Source organism: Paramormyrops kingsleyae, chromosome 23 (genome assembly GCF_048594095.1).
Source record: "Paramormyrops kingsleyae isolate MSU_618 chromosome 23, PKINGS_0.4, whole genome shotgun sequence".
Lineage (NCBI taxonomy): Eukaryota > Metazoa > Chordata > Actinopteri > Osteoglossiformes > Mormyridae > Paramormyrops > Paramormyrops kingsleyae.
The window spans coordinates 9,333,078-9,359,340 of record NC_132819.1 but is presented as its reverse complement, the minus strand read 5'-3'; the positions used below and the strand labels follow the sequence as shown (position 1 = coordinate 9,359,340).

Here is a 26,263-nt window from a genome sequence, read left to right as displayed (position 1 = left end):
TCTGGAAAAACAGTTAGTTGAAATATCCCATCAGGCAGTAAATGACACAACGGCCCTGGCTATGGACCTGCTATTAAAATATGTTCCCAATTTAAGTTCTAGGAGGAACCAGACCCGTTTGACGTATCTGTCAAGTAGATACTTAAATCACATTAAATGCAATACATTGGTGTATAAAGGCATTCAACCACAGACAATAAGTGCCATTATAGGTGATTGCTTTGTGCTTCCCTGGCCATTCACACCATTAAGAGGTAAAAAAAAACAAGTAGTGCATGGTAATGAAGTTTTCTTTTTTTATTATTTAAAGAGGTATACTTAAATTTAAAGCATGACACTTTAAAAATTAAGCTGGACAAATGTATTCATTAAGGGGATAACGTGTGTCTCAGTGGGCTAAGCCTGTGTGCTTGTAATCACCAAGTCGCCGGTTCAAACCCAGCCTCAGTACGTCTGCGGGTCCTTCACCCTGGGCGCTGCCATGGGTGGCTGCCCCTCGCGGACATCCGGCTTACAAAGAACAAGTTGAGGGAGGCGTAAATAAAACAATCAAGTGATGATTATTATTATTAAAATAAGATAATATTCTTGATGTGGGCCTACTGCATACGTATAGATGATGAGTTGTTTGGAACTTGCGTACAATTTAACAAAGCAGGTCTTTAAATAATGACCTATATTATTAATTTGATATGATTCAGATCCTGTCAAGCCCATGGGCCATCGGTATCTAGCGGGGGTGATTTTCTTGGACAGCGCTTTTCCGCTTCCGGCCATGAGGCGATGGGCGTCTGGCAACATCAAAGTCAGCAGAAGCTGCTGTTTGACGACCTCAATAATATCTTCCCTAGCAATTCCTCAAAATATCCGTACGATCGGTCTGACATATTTTAGCGTCGTCTAATGAAACACCCCACGGACTTGCGTTTCCCTCGCTCATCCTCCACCGAGCACGGAAGGTGGGGACTGACCAGCGCCTGGATGCGAGTCTGAGCTGCAGGGGGCATCCTCGTCCGCCAGCGGAAACACTCCGGCTCATCGTCTATCCCCAGCCGTACTATTGAGCCGCTTGAGGCATTTCCTGCACAAGGCTTGTAGTCGCGTTTAGGCGGATAGAGAGGAGGAGGAGGAGGAGGAGGAGGAGGAGGAGGGGGTGATCGCGGAGAGGGAGGAAGGGGTGAGCAGAAAGGGAGGGCGCGAGAGAGAGTGAGCTGAAAGGAGGGAGCGGATGAGGTGTAGGGTCTCCCAAGCCCGTAGTAAATCTATCTAGTTCAGAACACACAGAGAAGTCCGAAGAAAATAATACGAGCAAGAAGAGGACGCGGATTCCTTTATTCAGCTGCTTTTCGGAGTACAGAGGCCAAGGCGAGGCAGCTGTAGAGGGATTAAAATCCGAGATCGCTTATCAAAACGGATGCATGTTACAGCGAAACGCTCGGACTGAAGTTGGAGATTGAATAAGAGGAGGGGAAAGCGCGTTACATCGCACGGGAGCGCGGATCGAGGCGAAGGCGCAACCCCCGCACTGCTGCTCGAGCTCGGAGCACCATGAAGCTGCCCTGCTGGATGGCGCTGGCGTCGCTCCTCCTGGCGCTGGGAGACCTCGCGTTGGTAAGCGGGAGCCGCTCCGCCGCTTATTGTGTCCTGTTGTCGCTGTCTGGATAAAGGCGACGCGGCGGAGAGATCTGTACGATCGCGGATTTTAAGGGATGAATATGACACGGTGCAGCCTGGCCGGTGTGTGTGCGTTAGGGACACCGATCGTGAGGAGGTTACAGGAGCTGCCGCTGGGGGGGTCGGCTAGTACTGAACCGACCCATATTTCATTGCTTGCCTAACTCTTCCAAGAAGGCTCCCCCCCCCTAACATCTTCGGCGATTATATTTTACCCTAAAAGCACCGATTTGCATCGTCGTATTTTTTTATCGCTCACTCCACGTTCTCTGTCTATTGGCATGGTTCCGGCCTCAGCTTTATTCACCTCGGGCTGCGGTCGGGTAGCACACGAGTTACCCCCCATCTTTCTGCATCAGCCTGTACGCTCCGCTAACCACACTGCCCTCTTTTCATATACGGTAAAAATAAAACACACAGGATCTTTGTCGGGGTCTGGGCTCCGCTGTAAATTGCCAGTATTTGTCGCCGCTTTGGGAAACCCGCAGAGGGGAGTCGAAATGTTGTGATAATGCTTGTAAGAAACGCAATTAGCGCGTCGACTCCAATTAAGGCCTAATTACAAGGCTTTGTGCGCTTCCGGGGGTCAGGGTTTCCCTCTTGCTGTTCAGGCTTTAATTGAAGCCCCGGCCCATCCATCATTATTTGATTATTGTTGTATGGGCGCACATGCACGTTTGTCAGCTGCGAGGCGGCCGTGCGTCTCTCCGATCCCCCCCCCAAAGCCTCGGCCGGGGTCAGGGCCGGAGCCAAGGTGTCACTTTGCTGTGTGTCGCTATGTTTCTGGGGGTTGGGAGACGGCTGGCGAGCCGAGAAGGTGGGAAGGGAGGGACGGTGGGAGAGAGGGGGAAGGGGAGGGTGGGTGCGGGGAGGGAGAAAGAGGTGATGTCATTGCAAATCGCAGCAGGTAAAACTGTGTAGAAACGAGCTTCCCTACAACCTGAGCGATCAAGTGAATAAGGGGGGAGTGATCGAAACGTTTAGGTAAAAAAAATGGCAGATACGAGACAGACATTTCATAGCCGTCCTCTGACAGGGTGGTACGGTATCCAACCTGATTATGTTCATGACTGCTTGCTTTACGGCATAAAATATATTAATGTGTTTTTCTTGCCTTATATTGTATTGGGGGGTATGTATTTGTGACCGGCTCGCTGGGATGGCTGTCACGTTACGGCAGCCTCCCGTCAGTAACTATCGCGGGCAGACCGGTGACGTGCACGGCCGCCTGCGTCTCTGTGCTGACTGTGCTTTACCTGTGCGCCCTTTGCATGCTGCTCCGTGATTTTTGTCATTCAACTTAATGTCGGTAGCTGTTTAATGCTGGTTTGCAAGACGTGCACATTTTCCTGGATGTTTGTGTATATATAAAGTATGGTTGAATTATTTTTGGAAACGTTACACACACACACACACACACACACACACACATACACAGTGGTCCATATGTAATGACCTCAATATAAATCCTTCTAAAGGAAGCCAGACGGGGGAGCAGGTTGCTTGCTCCTCCTCCCTGTTCCCATTGCAGTTCCAGTTTCCACTGTTTGAAGTTCTAGCTAATCCAGTAGCAGGACCACAGTTTCCAGTTCAGCTCTTTGTTGTCACTGGTTCCCAGTCTAGCTGCTGTCTTCTCTCATTTGGATATGCGCATACCAGCACGCTCTGGGGTGTGAGGCGGTCGTCGATCGATGGGGCTGAGGTGGAGCGCATCGCTCTGTCCTCCGGGGGCAGCGTCACGTTGGGGGCGATGGCTCTCAGCCGGGGCTCAGCGGTGTAGTCTCACTTGAGGAATGAAGCACAAGGCTGCATCTTCAGCCATTTTCCATCAAGGTGGGGTTTCTGGTGGGAACACCTCCCCCCCCCCCCCCCCCCCCCAGCTTTTTCCTTACTGCTGCGGTTGCGTGTGTGGTTGCGTGTGTGGTTGCGTCTGTGGGCAGGCCCCTCCCAGCCTGTCCTCCTAATGCCTCTGGGGGGCAGTGAGGGATGTTTCAGCCACACCACACTGTACTGGGGGTGGGGTGGTGTGGGGTGGGGGGGCAACTTCCTGGAGAGATGAAAAGAACATTTTCACAAGTGGGAGAGACACAGACACTGTGTATGTAAGAAGCAGGGAGCGTGAAGCCGGCAGGGCGTGCGTGCGTGTGTGTGCGTGGGCGTGCGAGAGCCTGTGTGCATATAAATATATGTGCAGGAGGCTCAGTGCCGACATCACGCTAGAGTGTGCGACCACCATTGGCAGGAACTTACCATGAATCACTGTTTTGTGCTGTGAATCTGGGCATGAAGGGTGCTATAGAGGGAGAATGAGAAGGGGGGGGGGGGAAGGGGGGAGAGTGAGGAATGTGTGGTGCGGAGACGTGTGAAGCGATGTCCCTCGCTGTCTCGGAAAGCACCTCCATGTGCTGGCGCTGCCGTCAGCACCGGCGTGTTCCACGCTCACGCCCGTAACGCTCACGCCCGTAACGCTCACGCCCGTAACGCTCACGCCCGTAACGCTCACGAGTGCACACCTTGTGGCCACCCCAGTGTCCACCCCCAGGAGCCACTGGGGAAGTGCGGGCATTAACCGGGCGGAGATGGGGTTCGCGATCATTGCTCGGGGGAGGGGGGGATGGTGTGGGGGACAGTGCAGTGGCCAGGTGTGTGGAAGCACATCAGCCGGACCTGTGCTGCCAGGTGCTTGACTTGCTTTTCCATTTTTGGGGAAACGTAGAGGGGTGATTTGTCAGGTGACCGCGAACTGTCGACGTAGATGACATTTGCCGGGGTTTGGGGGCGGCGGAGTAGCAGAGAGAGAAGAGTGCAGGAGCCGAGAGGGATAAAAGTGACAGGGCCACCCGAGCGGAGTCCCAGGAGACGGCCCCGCTACCTGCTCCGCGCGGCTGTCGCCATGGAAACCTGCAGGGGCTGCTGCTATGACAGTCTCTATCAGGTTTCCTCCCCCTGCTCTGTACTGCTGTCACCACAGCAGTGGAAACTGGTTAATTAAGATGCTGCTGGGGGGGGGGGGGCTGCCCCTCAGGATTTGGATGTGTACTCAGGTACCTGTTAGTGGGCTGGGCGATGACCTGGGAGCCAGGGGGGTCGGGGGAGAGAGAGAGGGAGACTGGGTGAGTGAGAGAGAGAGGGAGAGTGAGCTCCTCTTGCCTTTGCGGCCTTATCACGATACTCCTCCTTGCATGCCGACCCCTGGGAAGCCTGACCCCACAGAGTGCCGGGCGTGATGCGTTAATGCACCTTGCCGGCTTCCTCCACACATCGATCTGCCTGCCCGCCGAGGCGCCAGGCTGCCGCAGAGGAGCAGCAGCCCTGGGTAACAGCTCGACTGGAAGAAAGCTCTCCGGTCATGACCTGCCTTGGGTTTCCACTGGTGCTCAAATAATGTTTCCACCATCCGCCTGAGTGTGTGTGCTGAGCAGGAGCAGGTCAGTTGGTTGGAAGGGGGGGGGGCGAGAGGGGGAATGAGGGAGACCTCTTTTCCACCGGCACGGAGCCGGTGCCGGTGCTGGGCTGGTTCTCGCTTGGTGCCTTTTGAGAAACTGCTTGCATTTCCACCAGTTTTTCAAAAGAGAACGGAATGGAAAAGTTACACAGGCGGAAGCGAGAGTAAAGTGAAGCTTCTTGGGGGAACAGATTTTCTGGGAGGGTGGCTGGGGGGGTCGGTCCTCGCGGGCCCTGGGCTCTGCTGCCCCTCCTCTCGCCTCCCTTCTTTGCAGTTTGATTTATCTGCCATTGGCCATTTTCCCTGGCTTTGCAGCTCGGAGGCCAGTCGAGAGACAGCTGTGTGACCTGTGCCGGGCCGCCTATCCGCCGGGCCGCTGGGCTCTGATTACAGTGGCGGTTGTTGTTATGCTGGCACTGCCTGCCACATGTATAGTCATGCGCAGTAATATGCATTCAGGCCCTGCGGCTGCCTGCAGGGCGGCACCTCCTGTAACCTTAAAAAACCGGCCGAGTGGCCATCCTCAGATGGCAGAATATTGTCACCTTGGCCTTTAGGGGGTGGTGTGGAGGAGTTCCTTGTTGGGGTCTAAGCACACGTTGGGCAGTTACTCTTTGGTCCACAGTGGAGGCTGGCTCCGGCTTCGCAGGTGGGTATGCAGGCTGCCTGTCTGTGTAAGGCGGGGCAGAGCCGGTGCAGGACTTGGGGGAGCTGCATCTCTGGGGGGGGGGGGGCGGGTGGCGTTCCAGCGTGGCACACCGTCAGCGGGATGTCAAGGCTAAATCCAGGCGCTTAATTAGAGGGCAGCTATGGGTGGGGCATCAAAACCAGTGTAGCTTTTGGCATCCTCTGCTGGGGCTGCTGTGTGAGGACTGTGCCAGGGCCCAACTTCAGCACGTGCACGTATCTGTGTGTCTGTGTGTCTGTGTGTCTTTGCCTGTCAGTCGCTCTCTGTCTGTCTCCGTGTCTCTCTGCCTGTCTGTGTCGCTCTCTGTGTCTGTCTCCGTGTCTCTCTGCCTGTCAGTCGCTCTCTGTCTGTCTCCGTGTCTCTCTGCCTGTCTGTGTCGCTCTCTGTGTCTGTCTCCGTGTCTCTCTGTCTGTCTGTGTCGCTCTCTGTCTCAGTGTCTCTCTGCCTGTCTGTGTCGCTCTCTGTCTGTCTCCGTGTCTCTCTGCCTGTCTGTGTCGCTCTCTGTCTCAGTGTCTCTCTGCCTGTCTGTGTCGCTCTCTGTCTGTCTCCGTGTCTCTCTGCCTGTCTGTGTCGCTCTCTGTGTCTGTCTCCGTGTCTCTCTGTCTGTCTGTGTCGCTCTCTGTCTCCGTGTCTCTCTGCCTGTCTGTGTCGCTCTCTGTGTCTCTCTCCATGTCTCTCTGCCTGTCTGTGTCGCTCTCTGTCTCTGTCTCCGTGTCTCTCTGCCTGTCTGTGTGACTTGAGGACACTATTTGGCCCCCGCGTCCCCCAGCTTTCCCTGCTTGCTGTCAGCTTCTCTCTTCTCATTTCTCTCCTTGTTTTCCTTTGCCTCCTGTTCCTGGGTTCCTGTCCTGATCTCAGACACCCCCCCATCCCTCCCACTATTATCTGCCCCCCCAGCTCCTGCTTGTTTATAGTCACATGACCGCTGCCACTTTCCTAGCCACCCACCCTAACCCTGCCTGATGCCTGCCCACGCTGACCCACTGCAGATAATTAGGTTAACGAGGAGGTGTCAGTCTGTGTGCTGATGCGAGGAGGAACGTGATCCCCCCCGCCACCTGCCAGCCCCGCCCCCAACAAAACGACAGCGCAAAGGCAGCTTCCTGCTGGCTGGGTGCCAAAGGGCAAGGCGACATGCTGAAGGGAGGGATGAGGCTCAAATGGAGGGCAGCACAGGGGTGTACTTAGAGGGCGGACTGCTGGAGGAGGGAGGGGCGGGGCTGCTCGGGGGGAGGGTCTGAGAGTATATGTCTGTGTCTTTGTGCTGGGGGGGTTGTTTTTGCTCTTCAGGGGACAGGAGAGTAGAAGACCCCATAAATGCGGCAGAGTTATTAATGAAGTCGCCCTTTCTGGAGTGATGGCAAGCTGGGAGATGAAGGGGGCTTCTTTGTGGCAGCGTGGTGCTGGCTGGGGGGGCCGAAATTATTTAGCAGGTCCCCCCACTGAGGTGTGATCTGCGGGGAGACCGTGGGTCAGGATGCTAAAAAAAGAAAACAGCACCCTCCTGTTCCTCTTGCTCCTCCTGTTCATGCTCCTCATGCTTTTCTTGCTTCTCCTACTCCTCATGTTTCTCTTGCTTCTGCTCCTCCTGTTCCTCCTGCTCCTCACGCTCCTCCTGTTCCTTCTGCTCCTCCTGTCTCAGGAGAATGTCAGCCTGTCGCTAGGTGTTCACATCTTCACTTTTGTGCCACATGGGGTGTATTGGACCTTAAATCGGCTTCCCAGTGAGAAGACGGTCTTCGATGGATGTCAAGAGGTGCCACGCGTTTGTCCCGCGTTGCCCGTGTGGGGATGTGCAGCTGCCACTGGTGCCCAGGACACCCTCGAGCGGCACTGCATGGGGAGGGAGCGACGGCACCAATCAGCTGGAACGGGCTGGGCCTTAGTTACTGCAAAACGCTGTTATCGTCGTGGTTACGGAAGTCACAACCAGAATGCTGTGGGCTTGATCGTTGTTGAATTTGGACGGCGGTCCGATCGCTTAAGGAGCAGCACCCCCACCCAGCCTCCCTCACAGCCCACATGATTGGCTGCTGCTGACGGTCATGCCCCATTCAGCTTTGTGGGGTAATTTGAGCTTTTCGTTACACTGTGTGATTCTTGCGCTTTAATTCGCTAGGTGGGAGCTTCCTTTTCCCTTTTTTTTTGTAATGAAAGATCAGGGTGTTTATAGCCCCCACCATTGTAACACAATGTGTTACTCCCCCCCCCCCCCCCAACTGAGACAGAGACCAATGACCCACAGTTGACCCCCCCCCCCCACCCTCTGACTCCTGTAGGGCACGTCTCCTTTTCTACCGTTGGAGTCTCAGGAAATCTAAGCTGTGGGCGTTTTTGGAAAATTACACCATTATGTTTGGTAACAAAGGTAAGAAAAAGCAAGTAATGCGTGTGCAGCAGATGCAGGTGAGGCCCGAGGAAACACGGGGAGACACGGGGCTGTCTAGGGGGGGCGAGTGTGTATATATTCAGTGTATTTATAGGTGTCTGTGGCTTTGGGGGCAGTTGCTGTGTTTGTGTGTGTTTGAGTGGCTGTTTATTCCTTTTATCCTAAGGAAGGAAATAGGGTGTGTGGGAGGGGGGGGGGGTCAAGGTTCGCATGACTGGAAAAGTTCTGAAAGAATGTACCCCCACCCCCCACCCCCCCCAAGTCATCACATCCTCTTCCCTGAAGATGGCGGTCAGTCTGAAAGGTGCTGAGATTTGCACCAGGTCCCTGTCCTGCAGGTCCGCCTGGCCTAATGGTGCGTTCGATTACCTCTCCGAAGTCGTGAATTCCGAGGCGTGTGACGTCACGTTCGACCCGTTCCAGCTACTCATCTCGCAACAAACATGGCTGCCTCCATGAACACGCTGCTGTGTGTTGTTGCTTTATATTTCAGCAGATTTGGAGTGAGATTCTTTTTTTCCGAGAGACAAACAAGAAACACCTTCAAACCACATTAAAAGCTTTATAGTATTTTAGTAGATCCTCTTTTTTTCGAGAGGCAAACAAACACAATACACTAACAAGTCTGGTAAAAATCTGATATTGCATGCTGGGATACTGATGGTCATGATATGGTATTCTCTAAATCAGCCACGTGCGATTACATTTATAACTATTAATACATTTAACAAAATAAAATGTAAATATTTATAGAAAAGAATTGTTGTTGTCTGTGTAAGCCGCCATGTTGAAATGACGTCACAGGGGAATCTCGGGCAACAAAATTCTGTCCAATGTCGTCGGAAAGGAGGCGTGTTCCCAACGGGAAGTGACTATTTTATCTGAGTTCTGACGCAGAGAGAGATAATCAAATGCAGAATAAGGCTGGACAATTAATCGAATTTTAATTTGTTATGTTTTTGGCTTCCAACAATTATCTAACAAAATAATCCAGATAAAATGATTATTGTATTTTTTATTGCTATTCTGTAGTTTCTTCTTGTGTAGAAACCTAGCATACCCTGTGCCATACCCCACGTCATACCCTGTGCCATACCCCACGTCATACCCTGTGCCATACCCCACGTCATACCCTGTGCCATACCCCACGTCATACCCTGTGCCATACCCCACGTCATACCCTGTGCCATACCCCACGTCATACCCTGTGCCATACCCCACGTCATACCCTGTGCCATAGCTATATATCAGATATATCATAGCTATTCAACTCACGGTCCTCAAGGACCGAGCCCTGCTGATTTTCCAGCCTTCCTTCACCTGTGAGCCAGGTGTGAAGCCTCTGACCAATCAGAGTCATTAATTATTAAACTAACTATCTGGGAGAACTGAAAACAAGGCCTGGATTTGGAATCGAGGGCCTGAATTAAATAGCCCTGCTGTATACCCTGCGCCTTAGCCGCATACCCTGCGCCTTAGCCGCATACTCTGCGCCGTTGCCGCATACCCTGCGCCTTAGCCGCATACCCTATGCCTGTGCACAGACTGTGCGTATGTCGTACCCTGCACCTGTGCCCTTACCCAGTTACCCAGCTAATACCTAGGTCCTGCTGGGCTCAGGGACGTCATTAGAGCCCTCCGCTGTCCTTTAATGAAATGTGACCGATCACTACCCCGTGTGTCTCCCTAATCAGCCGGGTCCTGGCTACACCCCTCTGCGCGTTCTCATCCTGCCCCCCACCCTCGGTGGGGGTTTATGGGCTGTGTGAGCCCCCCTCCCCTGCCGCTGATTGCATTAAGCCGACAGGAGCCGCCTCTCACTGCTTCTAATCAGCCGCGCGCCTCAGACCTTTGTGAGGATGGAAGATTGAATTTCACTGACCTGATTAGATTTCCCTCCCTCCTGAAAATAGCTGCTCCTCAGGAGCGTTTCTGGCCGAGTCTGTTTATTCCCAGCCTGATCGCTGCGCTCCCCCGCTCCCCTCACGGCCGCCATCTCCTCCTGTGCTCCCCCTGTTCTTGCCCAGCCTCCTCTGATTCCTCTCTGTTTCCCTGCGTTCCTCCATAACACCGTTAGAGTAGCTTTCCCCAATCCGGTCCTTGGGGACTCTGTCAGCCCAGGTCTCACTCCCTCCCAGCTCCCGGTAGGAGCAAAAACATGGACTGTCTGTGGTTCTCCGAGGAGCGGATTGGAGAGCACTGCATTAGAGGCATTAATCTTTTAGTCCTAACCTCTGTGTGTGTGTGTGTGTGTATGCGATGTGCAAGCAGCTCTTCTTGGTTGTGATGTGTTTGTCAGTGTGATTTGGTGTAAATATGTGGTAGATGGTTCTGGGCCAGGAAACAGGTGGCTTATGGGACACCGGCTCAGTTCGGCTCACAGAAATGAAGCAGATTAGCAGTACCGACATCACATGAGAGCAACGGTAACGGGCATCTCATCAGGGGGACAGGCTGCTGGTTATTAGTGACCCTGTCGTCACACAGGAGCCTACAGGGCCATGCTGGGGATTCGAACCCACAACCTTCTGGTGATGCTCTGGCTGCCTTTAGGTCAGTCACCGAACCCTATCAGCCACAAGGTCCCGGTGCTGCAGAGTAATGGGGGAGATCATGGTGGATTTTCATGGTGTCTGAGCCTCCGATAGACCAGAACTGAACTAGGACCCCAGACCACGGTGCAGACTGTCAGGTAGCAGCTTGGGTAAAATAAGAGCTGTTTGCAGGGACTCCCCTGTTAATGTGATTACTCATGACGGCATTCGGCGTACACCCTCTCGGCCGTCAGATAGCAGAAACGTTTTGATGCCGGCTAAGTTAGGCACGGCGTAATTAGCCCGTTTCCGCAAACAAAGGATGTGGGATCCCCAATGTAAAATACTGTCCAGCATGTATAATCAGAGCCGCAGAATACTAACGCTGTAGCCCTTGGAGTCCCTCCCAGCGACGTTTCAAGGCCCCGCCGGACACAGAGATAACCAGCCGCACGTTTGATGGCACCTGCTGCAGTATTATTTACACCGTTAACTGAAAATTGCTCCTCCACAGATGAAATCCATAATGAACAGCATGCACCGGGTCCTCCCCAGCACCCTCTTTAGCTAATTATGGGATGCGGCGTCTGCACAGCCCCTCCGGCCCCCTGGGGTGCAGCCGTTGGGGGGGGGGAACTAACTGCCGCTGGCTCGTCACGCTCGCTGTGGTCACGCTGTGCCGGAGAGTAACCCCTGCCGGTCCTCGCTCGTCACTCTACTCGAGCCGGTACGTTATTCCCTGCCAGAGGAGTGGAGCTGCGAGCTGAACCTGTCACACGGCACACGCCTCCCGATGGGCCCACCAGTAAGGAAGCTGCTTGTTTTCATGGGGGCGGAGTTAATTTCTGTCCAATCAGAGAGCCTCGTTACCTGTCAGATCCCGCGGTGTTTGTTTCTCTGCCGTGGTGTTTTGCAGCCAGTGGAGGATGCCGTCGAGTAAAGATTGGGGTTGGGGTTGGGGGGGGGGGGCATAGCACTTTGCTAACAAAGAGTGGCAAGCTGATGAAGTGCTTCTGTGCCCCCCTGCCCCCCCCCCCCAGTGGCCCCCGACCCCGGCGCTGCCCGCAGTGAGGGGGAACGTGCGCGGACACAAAGGCGGCCGGAGGCTTGGGCTCTGTGCAGGACCGAGCCGCCACATTCCTGTGGGCCTCCGCAAAGTTCCTTAGGAACATGAGAAAAGTACAGGCGGGGGGGGCGGGGGGGGGGGAAGAAAGGGCCCTTTGAGACGCACTGGCCGCAGCCCGGCCTGGCCCCGCCCCCCACACGCAACAACACACACACGCACGGATGTTTACGCGTGACTCCAGTCCCTTCATCTAGTCAGTAATATTTCAGAATTTGTTCTTATGAATAAATTCTGTTTGTCTGTCTGTCTGTGTGCTGTGTGGTCATGTATATAAATGTCCCCACAATGTGATAAAAACCTGTTTGGTCCCCACAAGAGGAAACTCAGTTATTTAAATATCTGTGGCTGCAATCAAAAACCTAACAATGAGTATAATCGTGTGTGTGTGTGTGTGTGTGTGTGTGTGTGAGAGACTCTTTCCCCCTCAGATAAGCTGACACACACTGACCATGTGCAGTAATGCTTCTGCCAGGTGTCTGCTCAGTCTCTCGTGGCCCCTTCATACTGTGAGGGAGATTCTTCACCTCTTCTCAAACTCAGACGCTCTCATATACATGCCTGTCAGAGGGAGCCTCTGCATTCCTGCATCAAACCGCACCCAGAGCCCGTTCGAGGCCTGCAGACTCTCTGCGCAGGCAGCACGCAGACGGGGGAGTGGAGCAGCCGCTTCTGAAGGAGAAATGGATTGGGATAAATAATTCAAATTCGTCTCCGCGGATCCAGCTGAGCATGACCTGCCTGTCAGTCATGTTCCTCCCTCCCTCTCTCTGCTCTACATGTCACCTCCTGGCCAATAGGAGAACCACAAAGCCCTTCTCAAGCCCCGCCTTCAAAAGTAGAGGGGAAGAGGCGGATTGCAATAGGGCTGCTGGCCAATGACAGGCCTTCCCAGCAGAGCGGCCTGTGAGGTGGCCGGGTGGGGGGTGAAGGCGGGGCAGGCGGGCGGAGTGAGCGGATACAGCGTCGGCTCTAGTGAGTCATGCATAATGCAGAGGGTCCCACAGTCAGCGGAGTGAAGGACGGCTGCAGTGCCTCTGTAACAGGGCGACTCCTGTAAGAGAATCAGCCTGGCCACTCGGGGTGGGCGGGGCCAGGGTTTCTAGGGCAGCCGTGAGTGGGCGGGGCCTGATGGCTGCACGCACCAGCAGCTTGGCGGCGGCGGCGGGATCGCGGTGTGCATCTTCCTTTCTGCCCATATGCCCGCGTGACGTCAAAGCCATGCGTGGCTAATCCGGCGGGATTGTGGCATCTGTGGCTCGAGTGCTGGGGATTGTGGGATACCGCGATTAGCACGGCCTGCCACAGGAACAGCTGTCTGCAGCCGCTCCCCCAGGATGCCACACCCCCCTGTCCCGGAAAGGCGCCGCCGCGTGTGAGCCTTAGCCCTGATCACACATGCTTGCTTCTGCATATGTGCAGAATTCAACAGTAAATCATTTTGTTTCTGTGTATATAGTGAAACTTAGGTGTAGGTTTTATAATCATTTATGCATGAAATTAATTGGTGGTGATGTATATTAAATAACGGCCTAGTCTCCATTAAGGTTGTGGTATCATTTCTGCGTGTCAGGTGGATCGATTGACGCTGTTGCAGGCCTGGCGCGAGGCCGGGGTCAGGAGTGGGGCGGGGGGGTCGGGGGGGCCGGGCCTCAGGAGGTGCTGGGATCCACATTGAGTGGCGCTGCCCACTAGTGCACCGAGGGCCACAGCTGTCGCTTAGCAACGGGCAGACAGATGGGGGGGGGGGGGGGGGTAAGAGGGGAAGAGCCAATGAGAGAGAGAGCCTGGCGGTACCCTGAGATTCCCCCCGACTACGTGTGTTTGTTTTGCATCACTGATAAAATTTACATGACACATTTCACGCAAACCTGGAGAGGATGACCTGTCAGGATGGAGGGATGATAAGGAGGGGGGTGAATGTCATGGAGGGCGAGGAGATAGGCGGAGCGAGAGAGACGTGGAGCGGAGTGACCGACTGATCCTCCTCCACTGTGAGGTCTGTGTTATCTGCAGACACAGTACTGCACCTCCATTTGCTGGGAGCGCCCCCCCCCCCAACGAATCTGGCTCCTTGGGCCATTAGGGTCACTGTGCTGTTCCAGCTGCCAAATCCGCAGTTACACGTCCCCGGTTGGTCGCATGCTCTCCTCCCCCCCCCCCTCCGTCGCCGTATCAGACACACACGCCCCTGCCGCTCATGCTCCACCTGCCATAGTGGGTTCATCTTCCCCGTAAGAGGACCGTCTGTGCCGCTGAGGCGGGGGCAGGGGGGCTAGCTGGCAGCCGCGTGTAATAACATCATACGGCACATTACCCCTGCAAGCGGCCCGGCGAGCTCGCTGTGAGCGGCCCGAGAAGCCACACCCCCACGCTTGGCCAATAGGTGAGCGCCCCACCGTGTCACCCTGCTGGATGCCAGCCTCAGTCATGCACCGTTTTTATCACACGTTTCGAGGATAAACCCAGATCCATGCAGATCCAAGGAGTGCTGTTGCATGTAGCAAAATCAGTGCATGCATGCGTGTGTGTGTGTGTGGTTACGCGTGTGTATGCGTGCACACGTGTAAGTATTATTATTATTAAAAGTGAATAAACCCCTCGCTGACCTGCAATGCATTTGCTCCTGACGCGCTGAAACCACTCACTGACCTGTGATGCATATTCCTGGTGCGCTGAAACCACTAAACCACTCACTGGCCTGTGATGCATGTTTCTGACTCGCTGAAATCACTCACAGACCAGGCAGGGGGGGATGCAGACTGAAGGGGCAGCCAGATGGACGGGGTAGGGGCACTGATGGGGCCCGCAGGAGACTGACCTGCGGATGAGAGTGGCTGGGGGGGGGCGTTATTTGATTTTAGGAGTCGAGCACAAGGTGCAGTGTCACAGAGAAGAGAGGGACACTGCTGCTGGCTTTCCTGAAGGGGGCGCTGCTGGTGTCGGCACATGGGCCGCGTGTTTGAGCCGTGACCACACGGGGATCCTCCTGCCCCCCCCTCATTAAGCCACACGGGGCAGCAGCGCGGTGCCTGCAAAGCCGGCGTGGTGCCATGGCAACGGTCTTCGCTGTCAGCCCAGCGCGAGGTGGGGTCCTGGCTCGGCACGTCAGGGAACCCTGACGGGGAAAGCCTCTGGGATGATGCAGGGGGCGTGTCCAGGATGCCACCGTGTGCAGGGGGGCGTGTCCAGGATGCCACCGTGTGCAGGGGGGCGTGTGCGTGACCATGGGGGGGGGGTGTCTGGAATGTCACCACATCTGTGATCCTCGTAATCTGTCCCCCAGTTTGGCTTGCATTCACCGTTATTCCAGCACCCGCCCGCTGCCGTTTGCAGTGGTACAGCCTGGATGCTGTATGATTGTTTTCTCCTTACAGCTGAAGCCCTGAGGGCTGGGGGGGCTATTGGGGGTGCGGGGGCCACGATCCTGTGGGATCCTCCTGACTTCCATGCTGGAGCCTGTTAGGCATGTAGCTGCTAGATGGGGGTGATGTAGTGTAAATGGGACACGTTCTTCTTGTGTATATAGCAGGGCCTGCCCGACCCCTAGCGGCCTATAGGAGGGCCTGCCCGTCCCCTAGCGGCCTATAGGAGGGCCTGCCCGTCCCCTAGCGGCCTATAGGAGGGCCTGCCCGACCCCTAGCGGCCTATAGGAGGGCCTGCCCGTCCCCTAGCGGCCTATAGGAGGGCCTGCCCGACCCCTAGCGGCCTATAGCAGGGCCTGCCCGACCCCTAGCGGCCTATAGCAGGGCCTGCCCGACCCCTAGCGGCCTATAGGAGGGACTGCCCGACCCCTAGCGGCCTATAGGAGGGACTGCCCGACCCCTAGCGGCCTATAGGAGGGACTGCCTGACCCCTAGCGGCCTATAGGAGGGCCTGCCCGTCCCCTAGCGGCCTATAGGAGGGCCTGCCCGTCCCCTAGCGGCCTATAGGAGGGCCTGCCCGTCCCCTAGCGGCCTATAGGAGGGCCTGCCCGTCCCCTAGCGGCCTATAGGAGGGCCTGCCCGACCCCTAGCGGCCTATAGCAGGGCCTGCCCGACCCCTAGCGGCCTAAAGGAGGGACTGCCCGACCCCTAGCGGCCTATAGGAGGGACTGCCCGACCCCTAGCGGCCTATAGGAGGGACTGCCCGTCCCCTAGCGGCCTATAGGAGGGCCTGCCCGTCCCCTAGCGACCTATAGCAGGGCCTGCCCGACCCCTAGCGGCCTATAGCAGGGCCTGCCCGACCCCTAGCGGCCTATAGCAGGGCCTGCCCGACCCCTAGCGGCCTATAGCAGGGCCTGCCCGACCCCTAGCGGCCTATAGGAGGGCCTGCCCGACCCCTAGCGGCCTATAGGAGGGCCTGCCCGACCCCTAGCGGCCTATAGGAGGGCCTGCCCGACCCCTAGCGGCCTATAGGAGGGCCTGCCCGACCCCTAGCGGCCTATAGGAGGGCCTGCCCGACCCCTAGCGGCCTATAGGAGGGCCTGCCCGTCCCCTAGCGGCCTATAGGAGGGCCTGCCCGACCCCTAGCGGCCTATAGCAGGGCCTGCCCGACCCCTAGCGGCCTATAGGAGGGCCTGCCCGTCCCCTAGCGGCCTATAGGAGGGCCTGCCCGTCCCCTAGCGGCCTATAGGAGGGCCTGCCCGTCCCCTAGCGGCCTATAGGAGGGCCTGCCCGACCCCTAGCGGCCTATAGGAGGGCCTGCCCGACCCCTAGCGGCCTATAGGAGGGCCTGCCCGTCCCCTAGCGGCCTATAGCAGACCAGTAACCTGGTGTCGGTGGCTGGCAGTGACTGGCTGGCGATTATGGCCTTTGTCAGGCCAGTAGGCTTTTATGTTACGTACAAAGCAACACGACAGAAAGATTTATTATGTGGCTCCCAGTTCAGTGGACACAGTCAAAAAAAAAAAAAAACATAGCTATTATTGTTCAACTCCTTGTAGACGTCTAACAGAATGTGTGAAGTTTGTGTTAAATTTATTTATTTACTTTAGACCAAGTTTATGAACCACTACTTCAGACTCTTTCAGACAGATATGTTTCAAAGTCATAATTAAATCTGGGCAGAGCAAATGTCCCCAAAATGTGATAAAAAGTTGCTGTTTTGACCTTGCAGAGACACTTCTTCCTGTCCCCACAAGAGGAAATTCAATTTTATAAAAATCTGTAACTGCATTCAAAAAAGTAAAAATGCCAAAAGTCTTGTATTTTGTTTGGTTACCTATGGTTAAGGTTAGGGCTGGGTAGGTTAGGGCTGGGTGGGGGTTAAGGTCATCATGTAGGGTTAGGGTGTTTATCATAGAAATGAATAGGGAATCCCCATAAAGGTATGAACACTAACATTGTGGGGGGGGGGTGGGGTGTTGGATGACCTGATGTTATATATTATATAGTTTCTCCCAATATTTTTCAACTGAAATATCAGGACACACTGGAGGGACTATGTCTCTCGGCTGGTCTGGGAACGCCTCGGGATTCCCCCGGAGGAGCTGGATGAAGTGGCTGGGGAGAGGGAGGTAGATGTGGATGGATGGATGGATGGATGGATATCAGATATATTTTTTAGACGTCACCCATCCCTCAGAAACATACCGATATTTAGGTACATTTCATAAATTATCAGATTATTGGGTTCATAACTAGGATTTTGTCACCAGGTATTGGTCTTGTGTTTCACCATATAATCAAAACAGAAATGGTTGTTATCCCTTTTCAGTGTGGATTTTACATACTTCACCATGTGCAGCGTGTTATAAAGAGCTTGTTTAATAAATAGGGGGGGTAGCAGCTCTTATTTCCGTTAGAGATCAATGGGATGGAATCAGATACAAGGACAAAGTGTAACGTTGTTGCTGATACACTGTTACACTTTTGGGCAACAGTGTATATAAATAAAGCTCCAGTACTTTTAGCTTGAGTGCATCCTGTAGGTCATTTGGTCAGATCCTGTGGTTGACAGTGGTGTCACCGTTGTGCCCGAGCGTGAGGCCCCTAACCCCAAACACCCCAGGGACTGGCGGCCCTGCTCTTTCCACACTCTCCTTTTGAATAGCGCATGTTAAATGAATAAAATCCTGTCCTCTTCCTTATTATGTCTGAAATCTCTATCGGTATAAACCTTTGAATAATATATGAGTTTTTACATGGGTTCTGGGTTTTGAAGGGTGGACTTTGGTCCTTATGCTTAGCGTGGAAAACGTTAAGTGGTGATTATTTTTTTTTCCCATCACTCTGTAGGGTCAAAGTCTGTCACCCGTCATGGAGGGCCGGCGACCCGCTGACCTCGAGGGTTCTGGGAATGACGAGTTCTTCGACGATGAAGACCTGTTCTCTGGCTCCGGATCCGGCTGTGAGTTTCCGTACCTGTAAGCGGGTTCCCGTTACCTGCTTCTGTGTGTCACTGTGCGCTTGTGTGTGTGCCGTAAGGTGGATTCCTGCCTGCTTTTGTGTCTATATGTGCGTGACTCACGCATCCTTATTATATTGGTATTCAGTTTGTTACTGTTTCAGTCTCCCTTACACACACAGCTGTCCACAGCCAGCCTCAGCTGTGACCCTGTGATCCTGTTTGCTGTAATCTGATTTCAAAAAAGCACAGATCAGACTCTCTGATGCTGAGGAACCTGCTATGTGCTTGTTGCAGCTGTTTGTTTCTGTGTCTGTTACTTTTTTGCTGTTCTGTTTTATTGCATATTGTTAGCAGTCCTTGGGTTTGACAAGCGTTGGGTGTGGCTTTGGGGTAGAGTGAGATGACATAGAGTTGGAGGTGCACACGGAGCGTGTTCCCTGCAGCGCACTAACATCCCGTCCCGGCTTCCCCTGCCTGGACCGTCGTGTTTCCTGGGATTCGTCATTCAGGAGCCGCCCGCGGTTTCACTGATCTCTGATTCCCCATGGCTGCTCCGCAGGTTTCATGCTCCACGATTCTCTCAGCCAGAGAGCAAAACTCACAATCATCCGCCTCGTGTCAAAGAGCCGTAATTTTCCCGTCAGCTGCCGCTTCCTCAGTCATCATTGTGAAGGGCCGGTTTTGATGGCTTTATCTGCATGACAGAGCTCAGTCACGGCATCGGAGGCTGGGGGACGGGGGGGGGCTGGGGGGTGCAGAGCGGATACCCAGAGAAACATGCTGATGGCATGAACGGCGTCCATCAGACCCAAAGGGATCCGTCCACTGCTCCTGGTTTCCCTCCGCCCAGTAGTCTCGAGTCTGTAAGGTGACTAGTGGCAGGTTACCAGTAATGGGATGGCATCGCCGTGGTAACGCTGCAGTGAGCTTTGGACTGTAGATATGTATGTGTGTGACTTTGAGAGCTGTAAACAGAGTGAATGTCTGCTCAAGTGAATTTCAATGACAGACTCTTTCTGTAAGGCCCCACTGGTCCCTTTGGATCCCGGCCCCCCCGGCCCAGCAGGGCGCCCGTGTTTGTATTCGAGCGCCAGGCGCCCCTCTGCTCGCTGGGCCCGGAAGGGGTGGGAGGTGAAAGGCTATTTATGCGTTTTGTTTTTCAGCTACGCCGGATCTAATGGCTCGATGTGTTTGTTTACCCCCCCCCCCCCCCCCTGTCGCCCCCCCCCCCCCCACCCTCTGTTCCTCTTCAGTCCCAGACGTGGAAGTGAAACCCACAGGAGTCAAAGTGCCCTTCACCACAGAGGAGCCCCCCCCCCTGCCCACCACGCAAGCCACCTCCCCCGCCCCCTCAGCCCCGCCTGCCGCCGAGCCCAGTGGCGGCCCCGGAGACAGCGCCACCCAGTGGGAGAGGGAGAGCTATGTGGAGCAGGAGAGGGAAAAGGAGAGGGAGATGGAGAGGGAGAGACAGATGGAGAGAGAGAGACAGCGGGAGATGGAAAGAGAGAGACAGAGAGAATTGGAGAGAGAGAGACAGAGAGAATTGGAGAGAGAGAGACAGCGGCAAATAGAGAGAGACAGACAGCGGCAGCTGGAGAGGGAAAGAGAGAGGGAGCAAGAAATGGAGAGAGAGAAGAAAAAGCTGGCAAGACTGCCCCTGACCACGGATTCTCCCAGAATTCATGCTGCTGTTCCCATGGCGACGACCAGTTTTGCGACAACGCCGGTGCAAACCACAGCACTTTCTGCCATGGAGGAGTTCACCTCCAGCGGGAAGGATGATGACGATATGTTCATCCCCGTGGATCCCACAGAGACAGAAGCTCCCACGCAGGCCGCCTCGGAAGCTGCCACCTCCGCTACGACCGCCGCCACCACCCCCGCCCACACTGAGGCCCAAACCACGCCCCCCATCACCACGCCCCCCAGCACCACGCCCCCCAGCACCACGGCTCAGCGGCCACACCGGCCTCAGACCGTGCCCACGACGCGCAGAACGCAGCCTCCACCCACCTCCACGGCCCAGGTACCTCTCTGCACATGCACACACACACAGACACACACAGAGACACGCACAGTTACTGACAGGGATACAGACACACAGTCACGCAGGGACACAAACACAGTCACACAGAGACACACCATTACAGAAAGATACAGATTCAGTCACACAGACAGTCACAGTCACACAGAAACACAGAGACATAGACACAGAGATAGACACACAGGAACACACAGTCACACAGAGACACACCATTACAGACACGGAGATGCAGACTCACAGTCACACAGAAACACAGAGACATACAGACACAGAGACGCAAACACACACACACAGTCATGCGGAGATACAAAGACACAGACATAGTTATGCAGAGACACACACACAGTCACATAGAGACACACAGACACGGAGACGCACACAGTCACAGCAAATACTGCCAGGACTGGAGAATGTAAGCCCTGAGCATGAGGGGTAAGGGCCTGAGCAGAGAGCGGAAGCGGCGACAAGGTGCACAGAACCACTGAAATAACCTCCCCCCCCTTCTCCCTCCTCACAGCCCCAGACTCCTGACCAGGGGCTCAGCAATGAGGTGGCCGGAGCCGGGCCCAGCGGCGATTCCGAGATCGTGGAAGGCGATGGTCACCAGAGCAACGAGGTGGGCCCAGGCAGCAGAGGCGTGGCCGACGGGGGGGCAGAAGCAGACCTGACAGGAAACACTGTGGACACAGGAAGCTCCGCGGCACAGCTGCCCCAGAAGAACATTCTGGAGAGGAAGGAGGTCCTCATAGGTGAGCCATTTGTATGCACTCACACACTGTTACACACAGAGCAGAGTGTTTAAAAGCGCCTGCTAAACCCTGAAAGGCCACGCTCATATATTCAAATATGCACATTTATGTCAACACACTGGCAAACCTATGAATAAGTAATGGACAGAAGAGATAAAAAAAAAACCCGACAGGAAGATGCCTAGCCTCTCCATCTAGAGGTGGCTTCCTCTCCAAGCACCATAAACACTTCTGGCACATGTAGCGTAGCTATAGCCCCTAAGTTGCAGTGTCGTCGCTCTAGTTCCTAGAGCACTTGAAATCGGTGTAGGATACCTAGCATATTACCAGTCCCATGAGCCGCAGGAATGTAGCGCCTGTACTTTCAGGCCTCTTAGCTCCAGATGCTACTTATAAACAGCATCTGTGACTTAATAGCACAGATAAATTTTTACCATTGTAGCGCTCCAACACGTACACCACTTACAGCGCCGTTAGCATTGTAGCGCTCCAACACGTACTCCTCTTACAGCGGCGTTAGCATTGTAGCGCTCCAACACGTACACCACTTACAGCGCCGTTAGCATTGTAGCGCTCCAACACGTACTCCACTTACAGCGCCGTTAGCATTGTAGCGCTCCAACACGTACACCACTTACAGCGCCGTTAGCATTGTAGCGCTCCAACACGTACTCCACTTACAGCGCCGTTAGCATTGTAGCGCTCCAACACGTACTCCACTTACAGCGCCGTTAGCATTGTAGCGCTCCAACACGTACTCCACTTACAGCGCCGTTAGCATTGTAGCGCTCCAACACGTACTTCACTTACAGCGCCGTCAGCATTTCTAGTTTGTGGTTCACCCATTACTGCTCTTGGTGATGTTAGCCATAGTCAGGCTCCGCCCAGGTTCATTCCTTGGTACGTCCGGGCTCAGGTCATACTGATGCTGCTCTCTCTCATCTCTCTCCAGCTATTCTTATTGGAGGGTTGCTGGCAATGGTTTTTGCAGACTTCCTGATGATAGGTAACAGGCACAGTGAGCTGTAGTACAGGGTGTCCACTGGGCTGCGCTAGTGTAGCCATAGCAGCAGGGTTTAGCTAGAGAGCTAGTATTGACCTCGCTTAGTGTGTGAGAAGCATCATCTTTGTGTAACGTGTCTGTGTGTGTCATGTGTGTGTGAACGCCTGTGTCCTTTGCTTGTGGTGGCACTAAGGTGTTTCCTTCTCTCTCCCGGGCAGCGGTGATCGTGGGCGGCGTGGTGGGGGCCCTGTTTGCCGCCTTCCTGGTCATGCTGTTGGTCTATCGCATGAAGAAGAAAGACGAGGGCAGCTACACACTGGAGGAGCCCAAACAGGCCACGGTCACCTACCAGAAGCCCGACAAGCAGGAGGAGTTCTATGCATAAGACTGGCCCCGCCCCCTTGCCCCGCCCACCCCGATCCCTCCCCTCCTCACCAATTTCCGCTTCCCTCCGTTTCCTCCCCATGCCCCGCCCCCGTGTCTCGTCTCTCTGAGAGTGCCTACAGGACCTCTCCATGAACGCTGGACTTCACTGTCGCCTGAAAGAAAAGTAGAAACGGGAAATAAAAATGTAAAAGCGCAAGGTGAAGAAGAAAGTCACTGCGATCAAACACACAGGAAACGCAGAGTACCGCTTTGTTTGTAAAGTAAAGTGATTCTTAGTATTAGTATGATAACGATCGGTAATGACGATTTTTGTAGAAGCTGTAATGCCTGGGCAGTTTGGTTGGTATGTGCTGGTCTCTGGCAGCACAGGGAGCGGCAGAGAGAGGTGGAGAGGGAGGAGAGCACAGATCACAAGCAGCAGCGTCATGTGCACCGGTCACGCATGATGAGACACACACACACACACACGCTCCAAGGCGTGCCTTTCATTGGAAGGTGCCACGTGGGCCGCTGTAGTGATCTGCTCGACGTGTGTGTGTGTGTGTGCGTGTCTACATACTAGCAAGACTGCTGTTAGTGTGTGAGGTTACACGTGTCTGCATGTGTGTCACGAGGGCACGTGTTCCGTGCACAAACCAGCTGAGGGCGGCGACGGGCATCCACACATACTGCCCACTGGAGGCGCAAAGCCACCAGCTCCAAGACCACTAATTACACACACACACGTCCGCACACGCGCTCTCTCGCTCACTGCTTCCCCGCACCAGGCTGCATAAACCTCCCTTATGCACCGGTCTGCGTTGCCTGGCCAAAGACCTAACAGTAACAAGACCCGTGACACTGCAGGCATGATTCATTTGTAGCCTTAACCCTGCGTCACAGAACCAGAACGTTCCTCCCGAGCAAGCGAACAATGCAGCGGCATCAGGGGCGCAACTTTCACCGGTTACGCTGCCGTTCCAGTTACCCAGGGACACGCTGCAAATCAATGTCCCTCGCTGATCTTTCCTAATCAAAGTGGATTTTACACCTGTGCAGTCATTCTAATTCATGGGCATAAACAGAGACCAGAGGCTGGATCTCTAACATAGCAATAGATATGACAGCAGAGTCCGGGGGTCTTGCTACAATAGTAGCCACGAAGTCTTTGGCTCAGCGATGCCCCCATTACGCCTGTCCCCAGGGAAAGGAGGCCACGCCCCCGGTGATTAACAGGATGGGGGGCGCTGCGTCTTCGATCGATTCCGGAAGGTTCTAATTAGCTGGGATTCCTGTTCAGGGCTGAGCCGGAAAGTCTCCCGTCTGCTCTCGGAGCTTTCCCAGCTACCCAGCCCTGCTGAGATGTGTGATCAATAGTAATAATGACTGGTGAAATACCAAGATCACATGAAGGAAACGTTTAAAAAGTATAATATAACCGGAAGCGTTTATATAGCTGTGCAGGAAAGTTTTATGATGTAAATATCTTCCATTTTATTTTCTTTTTTTATGTACTCATCTTTTGTCCCTGTATGTCCCTGGGGGGCATAGGGCAGTTTTCACCCGTCTGAGTATGTGCCCTGCCCCACCCGCATGTAACAGAAATACACACTGTACGACATATCTATCACCACCATTATTAGCATCATCTTCCTCCTTATCATCATCTTTGTGAGATGGGTATCAGCATATCTACATCTGTGTGTGTGTGTGTGTGTGTGTGTGTGTGTGTGTGTGTCTTTTGTTCTGTCATCTAAGCACAAGTGTTTGTTGGTCCAAAAGCGGCTTGTGGTTCTGTTTTAACACCCGAACCGGCGTCGCCTGCCACACTGCACCTGGCCCTCCTTGCCAACACTGCCCCCTACCTGCAGCACGTCGCTCAAGCCGCCAGGGCTCGCGTGTTTGGGGAACCTTTGGGTAACATTTGAGCAACGTTTGACCTGGGGGGGGGCTGGCTGGGTGTAACATTTTCTTTCTACTATGAAGACTGTAACACTATCTACAACAGTACACCAGTACTTCTAGCTTATGAATATTATACTTAGCACTGTAGGCAAATGTTAGTGTGAGTTTCAAACTGCCCGTATGAATGTGAGGATGAAGGCTGTCATGTGACCCTAACCCACCCCCAGACCACCTGATGTCAGGGTGTGCCAGTTAATCCAGGTGTACGTATCTCCCCCAGGTGTGTATGTGTGTGTATAGGTGCATGCTAGCGTGAAGCGCACATGCTAGTGTGCCATTTGGTTACCCATATGGACAAGGGGAGTTTACTACTGAGCTGGCCTCCCGCTACAAGCCCGGCCTTGTGACATCATCAGCAAGCGCCACCCAGTCCCTGTATACCCTACCTGCCATCTCGGTTGTACCCACACTGCACTCCTCTGCAGACTCACACTCACCCATCCACACCTGGCCAATGCCTCACTTGTGCAGAGATGACTCCACTGTGGAAAGGAGCCCCCCCCCCCCCCCCCCCGACCGTCAATAATCCCCTGTAGAGTGCGTCACGCGTGTCTCTGCCCTGTACAGAATTTTACCAAAATTAACACTTTAGAAACAAAATATTCGGTTTATATAAATCTGCAGAGGTATGACAGAACTTTTTTTTCGTAGCAAACAATGAACTCTTGGTGTTTGCTATTTTTTCTAAGGTACTGTTGAAATCTGTAGGCGTTTGTACCCATTTGAAACTGATTTTAGCCAAATAGACAAGGTAGTCTCAGAGTGCCAAGAGTAGGCAGGCGTCCGCTGAGACTAAATCAGAAATATTCTTTCTGTAGCCCATTGTGTTTTTATACATTTGCATTTTTAACATCTGAATCTGTTCTAATGCTGCGTCTGTCTGTCTGTGAGGATGGTTCTTATCTGCAGAATGTGAGTCTGTCACTAATCTGCCACTCTGTTCTAAATAAAAGGCCTGATTGGCTAAACCCTGCCTTCTGTGTTCTGATTGGTTAGAGGTCTGACTTGTTTGAAAGCTTCGGGGGGGGGGCTTGCATTTTGTTTACCCTCACAGATGTACATGTCCACAGTCTTCCATTGATCTTTGTCTTATTTAAACTGAATTACCTTTCAGAAGAGCAATTCTTTCTCTATTTTATTTCTGTAATGTTCAGTAAATAACTCAGTATTGTCCTCTGTCGTGATCTCTCCCTGCCACCAGCGCCCTCTGCTGGTAGGGTGCCATCATTTCTAAATTCATGAATGGTAATCTGTGACGTGGGGGTGTGCTTATCCACAACCTACGGGAATCTGCTGGGGCTTAATTAGCGGCTGCTGCATTTCACAGCGAACAGCCTGAATTGGTCTTCAGACAGAGGGAGCCCTGTTCTGGAAGCAGAATGCCTTTGATAGTAAAGGCAGACATAAAAAAACTTCCATCACACGATTGTAACTATGTGGAGCGGTAAAGCGAGTCGGGTGGGATTTCCCATCTGGAATCGGAGTGTCTATAGCGTCAAAGTCTGAGAGACGTGAGATTCCGACGTCACGTTCTGCCGGGGATCCCAGCTGGAGCCTCTGAGTGGGAGGGGCGGCCCCCGCAGTCCAGGCGCCTCCCCCGTCACGTGTTCTGCCGTCCCCGTCACCGTGGTGCAGCCTCGTCATGGCTCTGGCTCAGGCTCCCCCCGTACGTGGGAGCTGTGAACGAGCCGCACTAACCATGGAAAGCTCAATCTGGCTGGAGCGCCGCGTCCCCGGTCCGTTCCAAAGCGCGACGTGAGCCCAGCGAGTCCCGCGCGGGCAGGCCTGCGTCAGCGCCCCAAGCTGCTGAAACCACTTGGCACAGACACCTCCTAGCAAAGGAGAGTGTTTGGCTTTAATGCAGATCTCTGCCACATGCCTTCACTCGGAGAACAGTCCGTTCAGCTGTCCTACTGGGAATAATGGTGGAAGGCTTCGGGTTACTGTGCAGGT

At 54.1% G+C, this 26,263-nt stretch overlaps 1 protein-coding gene across 1 annotated transcript; it reads left to right on the top strand.

Moving 5' to 3' along the window:
* Nucleotides 1-767: 767 nt before the first annotated feature.
* On the top strand, nt 768-25,278 carry sdc3 (syndecan 3). Its single transcript, XM_072705644.1, has 5 exons — nt 768-1,611; nt 18,072-18,183; nt 19,437-20,209; nt 20,745-20,976; nt 22,198-25,278. The coding sequence occupies exons 1-5, from the start codon at nt 1,549-1,551 to the stop codon at nt 22,362-22,364; spliced, it is 1,347 nt and encodes a 448-aa protein (XP_072561745.1). The 5' UTR covers nt 768-1,548; the 3' UTR covers nt 22,365-25,278.
* The last annotated feature ends 985 nt before the right edge of the window (nt 25,279-26,263 follow it).

What these genes read in the sequence shown, in the direction of transcription:
- sdc3 (XM_072705644.1), top strand. Translation starts at nt 1,549, where the DNA reads ATGAAGCTGCCCTGCTGGATGGCGCTGGCGTCGCTCCTCCTGGCGCTG. An exon ending in CGCTGGGAGACCTCGCGTTG is followed by an intron (nt 1,612 to 18,071) that starts GTAAGCGGGAGC and finishes ATCACTCTGTAG; the next exon opens with GGTCAAAGTCTGTCACCCGT. An exon ending in CTCTGGCTCCGGATCCGGCT is followed by an intron (nt 18,184 to 19,436) that starts GTGAGTTTCCGT and finishes GTTCCTCTTCAG; the next exon opens with TCCCAGACGTGGAAGTGAAA.